Below are 19605 nucleotides of genomic sequence, written 5' to 3'. Positions count from 1 at the left end.
CCCAGATTAAACATGTTCATACTGTTCAGGGTTGGGAAAGTAAAATAATAGCACGACGTTAGATGTATATCATGATTTCTCATAGCAGTGACATAGGAGAGGGGACAGATGTCTTGTGAACTAGATTGGATGCATCTTTGGAGAACAGCTCTAATATTTAATATGGAAATGGGGCAAAAAACAAAAAGGATCCAAATGTGCAGATGCACTAGGAACCTGCCAGCCATGTCTCAGCACAATATAAGATTGAAAAATCTAGACTAGCAATTTTACATTCGGGGTAGCACGGTGGCTCAGTGGTTAGCAGTGAAGTCTTGCAAGCCCTGGGGTCCTGGGCTCAGATCCCATCAAGGACAACCTCTGCAAGGTGTTTTTATGTTCTCCCCATGTTTGAGTGGGGTTTCTCCAGTTTCCGCCCAAATCCAAAGCATACTTAGTGAATTTAGATTGTAAGCCCCAATGGTGATGATCATGTTTATAAAACACTGTGGAATTAATAGCGCTATATAAGTGCATAATATAAAATTTGTTGGCTTGAACCAATTACTTGGGAGAAAACCACAAAATTGGTCTAAGGAAAAAAAAATAAAAATAAAAATTTGGCTCTAGTGTTGGAAAGCGGAAGTCGAAAATTTCCCAATTCCAGACACCCTACATTCACAGTCCAAGTACAAACCATAGTGCCCTAACTGGCTGATATCATATGAGGTTACTGAGCTTGGGTCAGGAGACTTACAACCATTTATACATTGCGGTACATACTTGGACTGTAAATGTGTGAAACTGACCGATATATAGACTGATGTGAAGGGTAGTCATTAGTAATTGACCTCAGTGCTGTAGATGTCACTGTTTTGACTGCTCACTTACTATACCTACAGTCTGTAACCATGAAATTAATCTTAATTATTGCTTTCCTTACTTTATATTACAACATCTTTGGGATCTATAAATTTACAACAAAAATAATAAGTCTTGCTGCCAGGAATAAGCACTGACATTATTTTTCTAGTACATACTTGTGATAAGTCCTGACAGTTCTCGGCAAGCCTTTTAAAGAACTGTCTGGATAAGAGCAGAGACCAGAAACTCTCTTTACACCGGTGTCGCTGGACGTAAAATACTGATGCCCTACTTACATAATAGTTTAAATTGGCTGGCCACTTTGTCTCTTATCTTACTTATATATAAGTGTGACTGCTTCTCATCCTGCACTTGTTCCTATAGCCTTCCTCACAGTCGGCACAGTGCTCCGCTTTCAAAATGGCAGACCTGGCCATCAACCTCCTCCAACGGGAAAACAGCTTGTAAAGTATAGTACTTATACATTTATAAGTGCCACAAAAACTTCCCCAATGCATTTGTTAAAATTATGTGGACAACCCCTTTAAGGCTGTGTGCTCCCTTCCATGATATACAGTATTACATGTCAATGATATAATCCTAGGGCGGGTGGGGACTACTCCAGCTTTTCAGTGTCTGTAAATGTTACCAATGTGCAGTGGATACTCACCGAAGGAGCTTCTTTAAACCCAAGCACTTAATATCGCAAGACACAGAGTACATTTCATAAAAGGTTGCCTTTATGTTCAAGCAGCCAAGAAAATCTTTGGGGCTCAGCTTGTACAAGTCCAGCGTAATGTTAGCTATTCCTTTCTTGTTCACCTGCTGGGCGCATCGTGCAGCACTTCTTTCCTAAGAAAAAAAAAGAAGAGTGCACAATTTCTATTTTATTAGTTGAAGCTTCACAGAGTTTGCAGGAAAAGGTGGTCGAAAAGTGAAAAAGATGGTGAAGGTGCCCACTGTGAGAAACCAATAGAGGGCAGAACGATAAACCATGGTGTGTCATCACGTAATGCATCACAGCACAGCTAATAATGCAGCTATTATTTCAGCAGTAAGAAGCTATGAATCAGTGGGCTATTCTAAAAAAGTCAACTAAACATGTGAAATGGAAAGGTTCGATACTCCATATGTAATTTACAGTCATCACATTCTAGCAAGCTTCGCTTACAGCTTCCCTGCCTAGTATGAGTAAGACAGGCGGGACGAGGGGCTGCAGCTTGCCAGCGAGGCCACATACTATAAGCTAGGCGGATGCATGGAGAATGAATGTGCATACTGCAAACAGAAAAAGAAATATAAACCACCGGCCGCAGATTAGCAGTGCTATTTACCCCACCATAATAACAGACACTCAAGAGACCCCATCATTAGTGAAAATTAGAAGACCCCAAAATATTATAACAGCCACACAAGCCAATATTGGCAAGCCTGGCTATGTAATGTGTATGGGAGGGTCCTGACTGTCCCCAGATAGGTGAAGCTGAGGGAGAGAAGGATCCGGCAGTATGACTGTACATGCTGAAATATATGCCGCTGCCAGAGCTTGGAACAGGTTCGGCCTCTTACCCACTAAGCCACATGACTGCTCGGCCGCATGCACAGGGGAATGGGGAATTTCAGACATCTCTATTAGGCCTAAGGGCCCCTACACACGTGCTACAAAAAAAATGTAGGTGTAAAACCAGTACTGGTGTCATCAGTGTTTTCCATCAATGTGTCATCACTGTGATATCCGTATTTTTTCAGTAGGGCTAAAGAAAAATTTCTCTCAAAGCTTCTCCTATACATTCAGTTAAACACGTCCAGCACACGGATTGTACACTGATGTCATCTGTGCGCTGTACGTGGTTTTTTTTTTACGGACACATGTGACGCCCTGGGCAAGCCAGGGGTCACAGGTCATGACACCACCACACCCTACACCCCGGATTAGTACACCGAAGCTAAACCAGAAACCCTTGTTGCCTTCCTCCAGGGGCTGATGTCCACACCAGGGGGTGGGCCAGATAGTTGGCTCCGCCCACCGAGGAGTTCACAGCCCTGGAGGCGGGAAAACCAGGCAGATTAGTTTTAGAGGAGGAAGTGAGAGGAGCTGAGTAGTAGTGCAGTAAAAGTAGTGAAAGTAGAAGAAAGAGAAAAGTGACAGTTTGAAAGCCTGAAGTTGGTCCGGGTGTGTGCCCCGGACTGAGACAGCAAGGTTAGCAGACGGTGGTGACCGTCTGCAGGCGAGGCTGATCGGAGGTTGCCGAAAGGACCGTGGACGGGTGGTGGCCCGGCGGTATCGGAACGGTATACGAAGAGAAGCCAGCACCATTGGCAGGGGCCTTTCGGATCCCGGCAAGGCTAGGAGTCGCCGTGAATTTGCCGAATCAGTCAGTGAAGGGGACCTCCGGGTCTCCCAACAACTAAGTCCCGATTGAAGGCAACAGTCCAACCGTTGGAGAGACACCGCCACCGCCAAGGCACCAGTTTCTCAGGGCCAGCGCCTGCGGGCAAAAGAGGGGCTCCTCCGGCCCATATCCAAGTCGGGGAGCGGGTAACCGGTGGGAATCCATCGCTACCAACAGTTACACTAGGTGCAGGGACAGAGACCGTCACCGCCAACTACCGGGGAAAAGCAACAGCAGCCGTCCGTGGGAACAGTCTTTCCAGCCGTGTGTTTTACCGAGAACTGTGTCAACGTCTCAGGCTGAGTGAGTACCACCGTGCCGTACGGCACAGCGCTGCCCCCGCGACCCTGCACCTCACCAGGCCCCGCACCCGGCCTGCCATCCATCCCCACCCCATCACTGGGCCCCGGGACAACCAACCCCTACCCACGGAGGGGAGGACTAACAACTCTGCTGCTCCCTGTCACCGCTCCCGGGATCCCCATACAGAGCAGCGGTGGTGTCCACACAATCACCACAACCGTGGGTGGCATCACGGACAATAAATCCCCAAAACCAAACCCCTTTTCACTCACGGGCGAGGAGCGCCGCTCGAGTCCCCGGGATCCGGCCCATCGCTCGAGCCACCGAGCAGCAGAGGCCGCAGCAGCAGCGGCAGCCAGACCCGAGCAGTGGGAGAGCGCAGCGTCCCCTCCTCCGCCCGCGACACACAGACTTTTATTGGCCCTTGTCATCCGTTCTGCCGGAAAAAGCATGGACATGTGAGCAGCCCCAAAGGTTATAATGTGTAAGTGTGAAAAAACACAGATCCCTCACGTACTGGAAACATGGAAATGTGAAGGAGGCCTAAGGCGTATGGACAGCTTAAAGAGGTTGGACAACTGCTTCTTAAATGCTGTTGTTTTTATACTTGCCTCTCGCACCAGCCCTGTGCCAGCGTTGGGTCCGCCAGCTCGAGGGACATGCTGATGCCACAGGAGCGCTGCAGGCTATCAGCAACCATCATAGAGGACATCCTCTAATATTTATCTACCTAAAAGCCTATGAAAAGATTGTGAAATATAAAGCTGTCCTCCCAAGCACAGAAATAAACTTGTAAGCATTATTCATCCTGGTGATTAGCAATCCCATGTATTTTTAACCATATGCACACACAGAACACGCCTGTTATTAGATCAGCCACTGGAGGTTCAAAGGGGATTTCTGAGAGTTTAATATTAAGGCTATTAATACGTACTTGATCTGTAGTGATTGGAACAGAGCTGCACTACCAATTACAGCCTTATTAGCTGAATAACAAGCGGCACAGGAGTTCTGAAACCCCCCAAAAATAAGGTTCCAAACTAGTGTGGATAATTACATGATCAACATGAAATTTAGAGGGTTATTCCACAAAAAACAAGCTAGCTATTATCCAAAGCATAGGGGATAACTGCAGATAGCTGAGAGTCTGACTGAGGGCTGCAAAGCACTAATTTCTTAGGAATAGGGGATAACTTGTTTTCTTCAGAATAAATATTTAAAAACAGGATTGGGCAATTAATTTGCCCATGGGGTCACACTGGTACTGTAAAGAAGGGCTGAACAGAAGCAGGAACTAGGGGAAACTACATGCAGATAGGTAAGGAATTGGCTAAAAGTAGGGTACCACCGCAGGGATCTGTGGTAATTCCAATTTTTGGTTACCCTTCCATAAAGCACTTGTAAGGTCATATCTAGAATATGGGATCCCGTTTTGGGCTCCACATTTTAAAAAGGACATTCAGGAGTGAGAGTGAGTTCAATGGCGAGTAACTAGACTACAAAGAATGGAAGGCCTCCCATATAATGAGAGGTTGAAAAAGTTGGGCTTATTTAGCTTAGAAAAAAAGACATCTCAGAGATCGCATTTATCGTATTTTGCGGCGTATAACACAAGTTTTTAACCCCTGAAAATCTTCTCAAAAGTCGAGGGTCATCTTATACGCCGGGGGTCGTCTTATAGGGCGTATAATTAGTCCTCCCTGTCTCCAAGACTATCGAGGGGTAGCGGATCCCTCTGGCCCGACCTTGTATCCTATTACCTCCTCTGCCTCCCAGGCATATAGACCCCTCCGTGATCGCGTCCGGTGCTGCTATCTGCCGTCATGGCTTTACTGCAGTTGAATGCTTTACGGTGGCAGCGCAAAGCATTCAACTGCAGTAAAACGCTGACAGCAGAGGCGGCCCAGTGTACTGGACGCGATCATGGTGGGGTCTATATGCCTGCGGTCTGCAAGAAGCAGCAAAGGACACCATGGAAATGGAGGACAGGTGAGAATATTTTTTATTGTATGTAAACAACAGCATAATAAAGGGACAAGAAGGGGCCCAGGAGGAGGACATTACTAAACAATGGGCACATTACTGCAGGTTACATTACTAGAGGGCCCAAGGAAGGGTCACAAGGATGGGGCACATTACTACAAGGGGTAACAAGGATGGGGCACATTACTACAAGGAGGAACATTACATTTTATTGGGATCTACTTTTATTTTTGAACTTTTCCAGTAGCTGCTACATTTCCCACCCTAGTCAATAAGGTATCCCAGTTTTTTGTGGTTAAATAGGGACCTCGGCTTATACTCGAGTATAAACGGTATATCCCAAACTGTATATTTTAACTGGAAAAGTTGGGGCTAGTCTTATACACCGGAAAATACGGTATATGCATAAATACATGTGTGGTCTATACAAGGGACTGGCACATGACTTTCTTTCCAAAGACAATACTAAAGGATCAGGAGGGACTCGCTGCGAATAGAACAAAGGAGATTCCGGCAGCTAAATAGGAACGGGTTCTTTACAGTTAGAGCAGTCAGACTGTGGAATACACTACCACAAGAGGTAGTAATGGCAGAAACTAACATATTTTAAAAAAGGGCTGGATGATTTCCTCAGTACACATTACATTGTAGGTTATTATTTTGTTCCTAAGAAAAAAAAAAAAAGAAAAAGAAAAAACGTTGAACTTGATGGACCTAGGTTTCTTTAACCTATGTAAGAAAAAGAATGTCACATGACAGCTGCAGCGATCAGTGCCAAATGGCGCAGATGCATCCTGTAAGTATACTTTTTATGGTGGGATGCAGCTCCAGAAGCACACTTTGGGCCAAGGGAAAAGGTATTAAAAGACATTTAATGTGTAAAATGTAACCCTTAGGCTCTGTGCGCACTGGGAAATGGAATTTTCTTGTGAAAATTCCGCATGTCCTCAAAGATTACCGCACCCGCGGTAAAAAACCGCGGGAAACCGCATCCGAAAACCGCATGCGGTTTGACCGCGGTATTATTCGCGGTATTGCCGCGTGCGGGTTGGGATGTGCTTTATTGCATTCAATGCAATAAAGCACATTGAAGAAAAAAAAAAAAAGTCCTTTAATTCTGAGATAGTAGATAGACAGAAGAATAGATAGAGGGATAGATAGATAGACAGACAGATAGATAGAAGGATAGATAGATGACAGATCGCTGCATTTCCCACGGTCGGCAGTGAGTTCACATTACCGGCCGTGGGAAATGACCGGTAATTACCTCTGCTGTCTGCTGCTTTCAGCCTGTCTGTGACAGTCGCGGCTGGATGGAAGCAGCGCAGGACGTCGGACCTGTGGATTACGCCGGAACTTTGTTTGGGGGGGGTTAATAAAAGGGTGAACGAGGCTTGTTTGTTTTATTTAAAATAAAAGGATTTTTCGGTGTCTGTGTCTTTTTCACTTTACTTACGGGTTGATCATGTCAGCTGTCACATAGACGCTGCCATGATCAAGCCTGGGGTTAATGGCGGTGGTCCCCCATCACCATTAACCCCTTGTATTACCTTGCCACCACTGCTACACGGTGGCAAGAAGAGCCGAGGACACGCCGGTATTGTCGCATAATACATGCGACAGTGCCGGGGCAGCTGCGGCTGATATTCTCGGCTGCGGGAGGGGGAGTGAGGCGGGGGACATTACCCCTGCCCCTCTCCCTCCCCAGCCTGAGAATACCGGGCCGCCGCTGTGTGCTTACCTCGGCTGGACGGTAAATATGCAGCGGAGCCCACGTTCTTTTTTTCCTATATTTCCGTTTTCTTTCTATGTGTGTTCTATGTGTCTGTGTCTATGTGTTCTATGTCTGTGATGTCTGTGTGTCTGTGTCTGTGTCTGTGATGTGTTTGTGTTTACTCTGCACGGCTTCCTCTTCCTGTAATGACATCACTTCCCTGCAAAACCGCAAGCAAGTGATGCACATTACCGGAGGTAAACCGCGAAATACCGCAGGGAATAACGCAGGAAAACGCAGTGAACCGCACAGAATTTGCTGCCTGCGTTATTCCCTGCGGGATTTCATGATTAACATTGAGTCAATGGAGGGAAATCCCGCAGCGATGTGCGGAAAAGAAGTGACATGCACTTGTTTTTGCTGCGGGATTCCCGCAGCAAAACATGCAGCTGTCAAATTCCGCCCAGTGCGCACAGGAATTTTTTTCTCCATAGGATTTGCTGGTGATTCACTGCAGAGATGTTATGAACATTTTCTGCAGCGAAACATGCAGCAAATCCGCGAAAAATCCGCGGCAAAATCCGGTAAGTGCGCACATAGCCTTAAATGGATGTGTAGGTCTTTAAATAGATTTATATTGAAGTGGCAGAGATTTTATATCTTCTACTAAAAAGGTAAGGTGGCAGGGACCTCACTATGTGCTGCTCAGGCAGCGTGGAGGTGAATCTTATTGGTGTACGGGATCAGCTGTGCGCACAGTGATGAGCACCTCAGCAATAAAAAGGTGTGCACATTGCATTGTATGCAGCTGACCTGCATCCACAGGTCTAAGCAGTTAAGGTGCACACTGCAATAAAACTCCCAGCACAGGCACAGCATTTGACTTCCATCTGTTTGGCTGTCCCAAGTCCACTGGCTGGACGGACATTGACAGCCAAATGCCAGATGCAGACCTCACTTTGCACAAGGCTGCTTAAGGCTCTGTGCGCACGTTGCGTGTTTGTGTGCAGTTACGCTGCGTAGTGCACTGCAGTGTAACTGCATGCGTCCTGCGTCCCCAGCACAATCTATGAAGATTGTGCATAATCCATGCGCACGTTGAGTTTTAGAATGCAACAATTTGCATGCTGCCAAAACGCTGCGTTCTAAAAAGCAACATGTCACTTATTCTGTGCACTTTGGATGCAGGTCCCGCTCTGTCTATGGTGGGGGCTGCATCCAGAGCGCATGAAATCAGATTTTTCACTGCATTCATTACGCAGTGTTTCTGCAGCGATTTGACGCGCACATGTACTGTCAAATCACTGCAGAAATTTCTGCAGGGACACGACGCAACGTGCGCACACACCCTAAAAGTTTGAAAAGCAATCATGACAACTTTTTCACTCACCACTGTGGTGCCCTGGTTCGCACATCTTTATTGGAACCCATCCTCTCATTGTACATTTAGACTCTTGGGTTCCTGCCTCCCCTCTTCCTTTTTCCAATCTCACATGCTTTCCTGAGTCGTGCTTTTCATTAACTTATTAAGAGGAGCAGTGTGATTCTGATTTACAGACAGAACATGACATGCTTTCCCTGGTAGATTTTCCTGTGCAGATCTGTATAGGAGCAGGATGATCAAAGTGTACAGGAGCTCACTAGTAACTTAATTCTTGTAGCAGAAATGCTAGAGCATGAAATGTACTTTGTGTGCCGACTAAGGGCACTGTGACTGACTGCAGCACAATGGTAAGTACTGTGTTCAGCACTCTAACACCAAATATAAACGGTGGCACCATGACCAGTACTGTGTTTGGCACTCTGCAGCACACCAGCTAAACTGCGGTGCAATGGGTAGTACTGTCTTTGGCACTTTGCGGCACCATGGCTAACTACGGTACCATGGACAGTATTGCCTTTAGCACCCTGCTGCACCACAGCCTACTGCGGCACCATGGATAGTACTGTCTTTCAGTCTCTGCGGCGCCACTGATAGTACAGGGTTTAGAACTCTGCGGCACCATAGAAAACTACACACCATGGATAATTCTGAGTTTAGCACTCTGTGGCACCATGAATAGTGCTGTGTTTGGCAGTTTGCAACATCATAGGCTAATGTGGCACCGTGGATAATACAGTCTTTGGTAAACACAGTACTATCCGTGGTGCTGCATAGTACCAATCTGCTCACACACACCATGGATTGTACTGAGTTTAGCATTTTGTAGCACCACAGCCTATTGCGGCACCATGGTAGTACTGTGTTTGGCACTCTGCGGCACCACAGCTAACTGCGGCACAATGAATATTACTGCGTTTAGCACTCTGCAGCACCACAGCCTATTACGGCACTATGGATAGTACTGTATTTGGCACTCTATGGCTCCACTGTCGTGGCAAGTACAGTGTCTGGCACTGTTATAGCATAACTGTGGAACTTAATTACCTAAAGAAAATGTTCTTGAAAATCCTGCTCTACATATGTGTTTATCCAGGTGCTATGTTTTCATTGCAGAGTATTGGAGTAGCCGAAGTAGGTGATGTGAATTAGGACTACAGCAACACTTCTTTCTTATCCCTTGACTAGCACCAAGTATGAATTGTGTGACAAGGCGGATGAAAAGCATGCAATGCTTATCATGCAATATGTGCCTGCCACCTAGTGGTAATATACTGAAGTTAAACTATATTTTTCTACTGGGTTAGGCAGCGCTCACATCAGCGGTATTTTGCCGCAAAACTGGATCTGTCACAAATGTGTTTCAGTTCTATTAATTTCCAATGAAATCGCGGCAAGATGCAGTCACATGTGGTTGCGTGCGTCATACACAACTGCATGTGATCGCATCTTGCCGCGACTCCATTGGAAATTAATAGAAGTGAAACGCAATTGTGACGGATCCGGTTTTGTGGAAAAATACCGCTGATGTGAGCGCTGCCTTAGCCAGTAGATAGAAAAAATAATAAGATTTGAGAGTCCTCAGTGGTTGATACCTTTTTAATGGTTAACTGAACAGATGGTAATAGCAAGCTTTGGAGACTACTCAGGCCTACTATCCCTGATGAAGAGACCCGAGTAGTCTGGAAAGCTTCCTATTTATTACCATCTTTTCAGTTAGCCATTAAAAGGGATCAACCACTGAGGACTCTCAAATTTTATTATTCATACTGAAATTAAGGGATTTTTAAATTCAAATTTTACTGATCAAAATGGCGGAAATGTTCCCAACTTTACAAAAAAGAAAGCTGCCAATAACCAGATATGATCTGGGGTTAGATAGTATGTAATGGGTGCTTATTTTTAGCGAGTAGGGAAGGTGGAGTGATTAGGGTCTAGAAAACGTTTCCTTTCCCTTCTGTTAGGCCAGCAACAAATATCTTTGGAGCGGAGACCCAACTAAGGCTACTTTCACACTTGCGTTGAACGGTATCCGTAGCATTGCATTGTGTGACGGATGCAACGGATACGTTGCATATAATGGCACAACGGATGCAAGGGATCGTACAAAACAATGGAAAGCTTTTTTTAATTTTTTTTTATCCTTTACAGTTTTACCAGCAGCAGACTATTGTGAACGATCAGATGATCACCCAGTGGCCGGGCGCTCAGCTGAGCGCTCTCACATGCCGGCGGCCGGGCGCTCAGCTGAGCGCTCTCACATGCCGGCGGCCGGGCGCTCAGCTGAGCGCTCTCACATGCCGGCGGCCGGGCGCTCAGCTGAGCGCTCTCACATGCCGGCGGCCGGGCGCTCAGCTGAGCGCTCTCACATGCCGGCGGCCGGGCGCTCAGCTGAGCGCTCTCATGCTGGCGGCCGGGCGCTCAGCTGAGCGCTCTCACATGCCGGCGACCGGGCGCTCAGCTGAGCGCTCTCACATGCCGGCGGCCGGGCGCTCAGCTGAGCGTTCGGCCACTGAGAGACAAAATAAAAGATTGTGATTTAAAAAAAAAAAAAAAAAAAAAAAAAAAAAAAAAGCATGCGCAGTGAGATCCTACGGATTGCGCTGCTCAAAAAACGTTACATGCTGCGTTCCTTCTGCCCGACGCAGCATCAAAATAACGACGCTGCGTTGTCCAGCGGATGCAACGCTGACACTTGCGTTGCAGTGCATTGTCCATACAAGTCTATGGAGAATAGCGCAGTGCGTTGACGGACTGCGCTATTCTCCATAGTGACGGACTCCGCTGAACGCAAGTGTGAAAGTAGCCTAACCTGTAGCAGACTGGATGCCTAGATACTACAGACTTGCTGTTTTAGTGGGTTTATCAGACAAATCGTGCCACTAATGCATGTTCAATAAAGCACAACATGTGATCCAGATGTTAATATACATGGCTGATAACATTGTCATACTTAAATCACTCATGTGTGAAAACTGACATACATATTTAAATCCAGGGCCCAACATGACAGATGCCAGTAGAAATAGTTCTATTCTAATTACTGATCAGACAGAATAAGTCTTTGGAGAACATACTTGTGCCCACTTTTGTCTTCCCTCCAGAAGTAGAAACTGTGTGTTGTCCTCCAAAGACTGAAAGAACTCCTCCGTGTCCACAACAGTGCCATCTTCTTCTAGCACCAGGGTTACGACACTGGTGACAATAAACAGTGTCTCAACTGCCTGCAATGATAAGTTTAAAGGAAGTTTAATATTTAATAATATTAAAAAATAATAAATAATTTTTATTGCTATAGCACCAACATATTCCGCAGCGCTTTACAATTCAGAGAGGACATGTACAGACAATATGAGACAATACAAAATAACAAAATTAAGATACCAGGAGGAGAGAGGGCCCTGCTCGTAAGCTTACAGTCTATGCGGAAATATTTAAATATATATCAATAGAAGCTTAATTAGATCGCATAATGCAGGTAAAATGTAATGCATATAAACTGCATTTTACAAGCCACTCAATATGGATACCTGTTGTCATTATGGTAGAATTTTATCTGCATCTCCCACCCAGTAGAAAAGGAACCTCAATGTGCGTTTCATTGTGTAAAACAACTTTGCCAAGAGGTGATCAGTATTTCAAAAAGAGAGGGATAGAACGAACGAGCGCACACACACACACACACACACACACACACACACACACACACACACACACACACACACACACACACACACACACACACACACACACACACACACACACACACACACACACACACACACACACACACACACACACGAGCTGCTCGGACTCGCAAAAATCCGGGACAGGCGGATCACTGCTCAATAAAAATAAAAAAATCCGCTCCAGAATCCGGTGCAAATATAAATCAATGGGGACTAGAATCCGGAGATTGAAAACGTTGGTGGAAGGGATAGGGGAAAGGAGCGTGCGCGGTGTACTCACTGTAGCTGTGTCATGGCGGCAAACTCCTTCCGGGTCACGCTTTTCCCTTCCGGAACTGACAATTCAATATTCACTGTTTTTCCCGCCCACCGGCGTGTGTAATTGGTTTCAGTTAGATGCACCCCCACCCTGATTGGTTGCACTCAGCTGACACGCTGCCAATCACAGGCGCCAGGACGGCCGGTGGGTGGGGAAAGCAGTGAAAGGGTCTGCGGGTCAGTATGATGATCGTGCATGTACCTAGAAACACTTGCACGCTTGTGTCAGAAGTGTGCGGCTGTGCCGGTGATGAGATGGCAGACTCGTACATGTCTGACATGACATCACCCAGCACAGCCTGCCGTTCTCTGAACATGAGCGTGCATGTACCTAGAAACGAAACACATGCATGCTCCTGTCAGAAGTGTGCGCGGCTGTGTCGGGGATGCGATGTCAGACTCGAGAGTCCCCCACAAGTGTAACTCCGACCTAAAAGAAATGACATGCGGCTTTTTTTTTTTCCTTTATTATTTACAGAAAAAAAAAAACGTGCGGTCCCCCCTAATTTTTATACCCATCCAAGATAAAATCAGCTGGGGGGCTGGTATTGTCAGCCCGCAACGACATGGATCTGGACTTTTACAGTCAGGATCCGCTCAGCCCTAGTGCTTACACATGGCCATATGTGGTGCAAATTCATTGTGGTGACCCGCCAGATTTAATTTCATTATCCATTAGATTATGGCAGTGCCCAGGAACTAGTCATCTGGAGGATGCATTCAAGCGAAGATGACAACATAGAATGGTGCCATCTCTGGTCACGTGCATCGTCCAGGTTACCAGAGCTTGTGAGGGGCACTCCAGCATTGAAGAGGTGACAGCGCAAGCATTAAAGGAACTCTGTCAGCAGATTTTTGGTATATCATCAGAAGACAGCATGCTGTAAAAGTTAAAAAACAGAATTCAGCCGTGTCTCTTATCACAAAGTATGTTTTTTGTTTACCTGCAATGTTAGCTTAGGCTTCCTAGCATCATTAGTGCATGAGCTGAAGTCCAACTCCACCTCTCTCTCTGATTAGCAGCTTCTGTCTATAGAAATGCGCAGTGAAAGCCTGGTGTTGGCAGCGGCAGCTCTCTCAGCTCTGCTACATGCAAAATCTAAAATCTTTGATAGTGTCAGAACGTGTGCAGCCAGTAATTAAGTGAGACATCATTCGATTCAGAATCTCTTTGCCTACATGCTTCTCTCAGGTGAGGTAGTAAAAACTACTGACTGATTCCCTTTAAGTGCATCTGGTAAATAAGTGCTAAAACTTTTATTGATCAACAGTAAGAGCGAATAAATATATTTGTATAAAATATACAGCTAGGTGATTATTAGAAAAAAAAAAAAAAAGAAAAAAAAAAAACAGGGAAAAAAATAAAGTTAAATTAATAAGAAAAGGACCAAAAAGATTATACTGTATTAATAAACAGAACACAGCGTATATTAGAATTCATGTCATAACCAAAGATACGAGATATGTTATCAATAAGTGTAAAAATATCTAGACTACTACTTTATGTTAAATGTAAAACATTATGACAATCACAAAATTAATATTACATAAATGGTCATCCTAATACATTAAGAGATACATATTGACGGTCAGCGGATGTTCAGTTTGTTTTGTTTTTTTAAATAAAAAGATCATTGCAATACATATAACCATATGTGATGATTAGATATGAGCGGACCCATGGACATTTGGGTTCACCCGGACTATAAAAAAAAAACCCAAAAAAAAAAACAAAAACCAAACAAAACAGGGGTTTGGTTCAGGAATTGGACTTGACACAGACAACGAGTCCCATATAAGTCAAGGGGGACCTGAATTTCAGTGATGTAAAATGCCTGCAAAGTAGCCACAGTAAGGACTAGGGGGCTATAAAAAGGAAGCAAAATAGGGGTAAGAGCAGGACAGTTATACATAGTGTTTTCCTGTAGATAAGGCAGATATAATATAATAATATAATATAATATATATATATTTGTGGCTGTGGTCTTCTTTACCTAGGCGGGTTATCAAAAAAAATAGTGTATTCCACGACTGGGGTTTTTTTTTTCCCATTATTTAACCCCTTCACGACCGGCCGATTTTTCGCTTTCCGCTTTTTTTTTCGCCATTCTTTTTCTAAGAGACGTAACGTTTTTATTTTTCAGTCAATATGGTCATGTGAGGGCTCATTTTTTGCGGAACAAGCTGTACTTTTCAATGAAACCATAGGTTTTACCATATAGTGTACTGGAAAATGGCAAAAAGATTCCAAATGCAGAAAAATTGCAAAAAAAGTGCGATAGCACTATTGTTTTTGAGATATTTTATTCACTGTGTTCACTATATGGTAAAACTGATGTATCTATGTGATACCTCAGGTCAGTGCGAGTTCGTAGACACCAAACATGTATAGGTTTACTTTTATATAAGGGGTTAAAAAAAATTCGGAAGTCTGAAAAAAGTGGCGCACGTTTTATGCCATATTCCGTGACCCGTAGCGTTCTCATTTTGCGCAAAAGTTATGGCGACAAAAAAACGTCATTTTGGCGTTTGGAATTTTTTTGCCGCTACGCCGTTTACTGATCAGATTAATTGATTTTATATTTTGATAGATCGGGCGTTTCTGAACGCGGCGATACCAAATGTGTGTATATTTTTTAACCCTTTAATTTTCAATGGGGCGAAAGGGGGGTGATTTAAACTTGTTTTTTTTTTAATTTTTTAAAACTTTTTTTTTTTATTTTACAAGTCCCCCTAGGGGGCTATTGGGATCAGCAATCCGATCGCTCTGCACTATCTGCTGATCACAGCTACACAGCTGTAAACAGCAGATACGTGCACTTTCTGCTTCCCTGGCCTCCATGGAAAGTGAAAGTAGTTCATGTCTAGCACAGGAGTCATCACATTACCCTGTGCTACCATGACAACCATCGGAAGTCACGTGATCATGTCACGTGACTTCAGGTATCGGGCGGTAAGTAAAACATTACCGCGATCGCGTTTATAATGGCGCTGTCACATATTGACAGCTCCAGTACAGGGGTTAAACGGCACGAGCAGATAACGATTCTGCTCGTGCCTAGCAGGCACATATCTCAGCTGTGAAAATCAGCTGAGATGTGCGCCGATCGCAGCATGCTACTGCCAGGAGACCACGTGCAGTAATGTTATGACTGCTAAGACGTAATTTTATGGCCCGCGGTCGTTAAGGGGTTAAATAAAATTATTTATTTTAATAATGAAAAACCAAACTAAAAAAAAAATAAAACAATAAACAAGGTGAAGTACCCCTCATTTTCAACAACCAGCCAAGGTAAAGCAGAATGCTGGGAGCTGGTATTACCAGAGAGGGAAGAGACATGGTGATTTGGTACTTCGAAAACTAAAATTAGCAGCCCTCAACTGGTCCAGCAGTGGCGCATCGATTAGATGCGTAAAATCTGGCACTTTGTCCAGCTGTTCCCGATTGCTCTCGTGCGGTAGCATCGGGATAATATTTAATGCGGTTGATGTCAGCTGTCAATTCACAGCTGACAAAGTCCAGAGGTTAGTAATGGATAATGCTCTATCAGAACCCCCTATTACTGACACAGTAAGTGGTTAAAAACCACACACAAAAATAGTTTTTTTTTGAATAAAGGCTCCCCTATAAGCCCACATGCATCATTTTATTACATTTAAGAAATACTGGAAGTTCTGGCACTAATCCAACAGCTGATGTCTCAAGACACCCATCAATTCCTATTCGGTATCGTTCTCAGAAGGAGACTCCATAGGTTATTGCAGTCAGCGCCAACTCTGGATTTTCTCCAAGGGTGCTGACTTTATTAACCTTACATGACCTCACCGCTTGTGGGAAACTGCAGGCCTGCTACGACCGCGATACCCAGCGAGAGCAGAGATGACGTCAGTAACCTTACATGACCTCACCGCTCTTGCCTGGTATTACAGTCAGAGAAGGCAGTGCCAGACCCAGAGTTTCCCACGAGTAGTGAGGTCATATACGGTTAATGACATCAGCCTGTGGGAAAATCCAGAGCTGGCTCTGACTTGCAGTAACCTAAGGACTCTTGTTCTGAGAACGAGACTCTATAGGAATTGATGGGCATCGTGGGACATCACCTGTTGGATTATCGTCGGAACATCCACAATTTTTTTATTTAATAAATTGGTGAACGAGGGTGTGTGGGGGGGGGGGGGGAGTCTTTATTCAAATAATGTATTTTTTCCTGTGTGTGTTTTTTTTAACCACTTACCGGGTTAGTAATGAGGGGTGTCTGATACACCCCTATCTATTACTAACCTCTAGGCTTGATGTCAGCTGTTAATTCACAGCTGACATCAACCCCATTAACTATTACCCCTGCTCCAGGGCCGGGTAAAGCACCAGATTTAGCGCATCTAATGGATACGCCACTTCTGGGGTGGCTGCAGGTTGCTATTTTTAGGCTGGGACGGGCCATAAACTATGGCCCTTCCACCATGATAATACCAGCCCCCAGCTGTCTGTTTAACCCGCCTGTTATCAACAAGAGAGCGGCAGTCCACATATTTTTTTTTCCAAGTGTTAACTGGTCATGGCTGTGATGGGGCCTGAATTGCCTACACCGAAAATTCCAAATTTAAATATCTTGAAGAGGGATTGAAAGTTTGTAGAGAAAAATGGATGACTGAGGCTATGATAGATGCCCAACAGTAACCTAATTACATTTGTTTATCATTAAAGTCATAGAGAGACGACTAATGCTGGGTTCACACATAGCGACGCAGCAGCGATCACGACGGGCGACCTGACCTTATCAGGATCGCTGCTGCGTCGTTACATGGTTGCTGGTGAGCTGTCAAACAGGCAGATCTCACCAGCGACCAGTTACCAGCCACTAGCCACGGGTGGAAGCGGTGCTGTGCTTGGTAACTAAGGTAAATATCGGGTAACCAAGGGCTTGGTTACCCGATATTTACATTGGTTACCAGTGCACACCGCTTAGCGCTGGCTCCCTGCACGCCAGAGTACACATCGGGTTAACAAGCAAACCCTTGCTTATTTACCCGATGTGTACTCTGGCGTGCAGGGAGCCGGCACTGGCAGCGTGAGAGCAGCGGACGCTGGTAACGAAGGTAAATATCGGGTAACCAAGGAAAGGGCTTCCCTTGGTTACCCGATGTTTACCGTGGTTACAGCTTACCGCAGGCTGCCAGAAGCTGGCTCCCTGCTCGCTTCAGTTCGTCGCTCTCTCGCTGTCACACACAGCAATGTGCGCTTCACAGCGGGAGAGCGACGAGCAAAAAATGAAGCAGGACATTCAGCAACGAGCGGCGACCTCACAGCAGGGGCCAGCTCGTTGCTGGATGTCACACACAGCGACGGGACATCACTGCTACGTCACAGAAAATGGTGACGTAGCAGCGACGTCGTTGTCGCCGTCGCTGTGTGTGACACCACCTTAAGACATCTCTAACACTTTAAGGAGTGGTCTGTTATCTGGCTTTACTGCATACTCACATTTCAGGTTTCATTTTCTCCGTGGTGTTTACAATATGAAAACTGAACTTGAATTGGCTATTTTTGCCAAAAAGTAGAATTGGTGCAAATTTATTTGCACAACCAATTCCACAGGCCATGATAGTGATCTGTAGCTGCAGGAATGGAAGAGGGAAAATCAGCTCTTACCTGATTGCATCCTCGAATATTCTTCTAATTAGGCATCCGGGAGCAGCGTCATTATTTTGGTGTGATGCTCATGAGATGTAGTACCAGTCCCACTAATCAAAAGAAGAGCTGTAGACAGTCAGGTAAGACGCAGTACTGCCTCTCCCATTCCAGCGGGCACAGACTACTGTCGTGACCGATGGAATGGGACCTGCAAATCAAATTTGTACCACCTCTACAAACAAGCCCATTGTTTCTTAGAAGTTGGTTTTGCACATGTTGTCATTATCCGAGCCAAAACCAAAATAGGAGGTATGGTATGATATGTCATGGGGTGGCACCTTCTGATAACTAGGAGGAAAGAAAACATTATGGTGCCAAGATTTATATCTTACAGTTAATTTCAGGGTCTGCTAAACTCTGTGAACTTGTACCAATTTTCAGGAAATTAATAGTTAAAATTAAATCAAAACTACAGACATTACAGCTCATAGCATAAATGTGGGACAAATACCTTTTCTAGGAGTTGCTTTAGTGTTCCGGCTACCACACCTTTCCTCCTGCTTCTGTCAAAATTAGATACTCTAAAGGGTCGTTGTTGGGGAGGAAGAGGTGGGAATAAAACTCTTCTGGTCAGAGAGGATCCCGCAGTTGTAACTGATCTGTAAATAAGTAGCGGACATTAGAAAGTGGAAAAAGAAACAATAAGGGTGAACTTATATGCTTGTCTTTGTATCAATTTGTCGGCAATCCACGCTAGTAAATAATAGAGTATTACTACAATTACAAAAAGTAATACAGTGGAACCTTGGATTAAGAGTAACTTGGTTTGAGAGCGTTTCTGCAAGACAAGCAAAGCTTTTTACACATTTGTAACTTGGTTTGAGAGCAATGATTTGCAATAAGAGCAAATACTCACCGTGCACACTTCCGGTTCTGTCCTTTCACCACCCTCGGACCCGCTCTGGAGGTAACTTTCTGTACATATGTACAGTATACCATTGTACAGTATATACTGTACAGCATATCTATCAACTTGCATTTGTGGATACAGCACTGTACATTCTTTCTGATAACCAGTGCAGCACATTGCTTGTATTGTAATCTGCCTGTGCAGTGTTCCTACCCCACATTTTTCTTAGTTATGCCCTTATTTTGGGGAGAATAGATTTGGGGTGTTTTTTGTGTACTGTACTAGAATAAAGGTTGTCATATTTATACATCATTTTTTCTCTCTATACTGTACCTCCCGCACACCAACAATTCTATTATAAGCTAATGTGCAGTTTAATTTGTTTATGTTTTTTACTGTACAGTATTTTGTATTAGTGTACTGTTATAATTTTATATGA

The 19605-nt window shown here is 44.7% G+C and overlaps 2 protein-coding genes across 2 annotated transcripts in view; one reads left to right on the top strand and one right to left on the bottom strand.

Moving 5' to 3' along the window:
* The window catches only part of MPPE1 (metallophosphoesterase 1), a 299670-nt gene that overhangs the window by 16657 nt on the left and 263408 nt on the right, over positions 1–19605 (top strand). The gene's annotated exons all lie outside the window — the stretch shown is intronic.
* Positions 1–19605, bottom strand: part of CIDEA (cell death inducing DFFA like effector a) — a 44393-nt gene that overhangs the window by 14992 nt on the left and 9796 nt on the right. Inside the window, exons 2-4 of the mRNA XM_075314559.1 lie at positions 18768–18915; positions 11695–11841; positions 1514–1695 (exon numbers count right to left, since the gene is read on the bottom strand). Coding sequence (XP_075170674.1) covers positions 1514–1695; positions 11695–11841; positions 18768–18915 — 477 coding nt within the window. The remainder of the gene's footprint in view (positions 1–1513; positions 1696–11694; positions 11842–18767; positions 18916–19605) is intronic.

This window comes from Anomaloglossus baeobatrachus, chromosome 6 (genome assembly GCF_048569485.1).
Source record: "Anomaloglossus baeobatrachus isolate aAnoBae1 chromosome 6, aAnoBae1.hap1, whole genome shotgun sequence".
In the NCBI taxonomy this organism is placed as follows: Eukaryota; Metazoa; Chordata; class Amphibia; order Anura; family Aromobatidae; genus Anomaloglossus; species Anomaloglossus baeobatrachus.
This window is presented reverse-complemented; position numbering and strand designations above follow the sequence as displayed.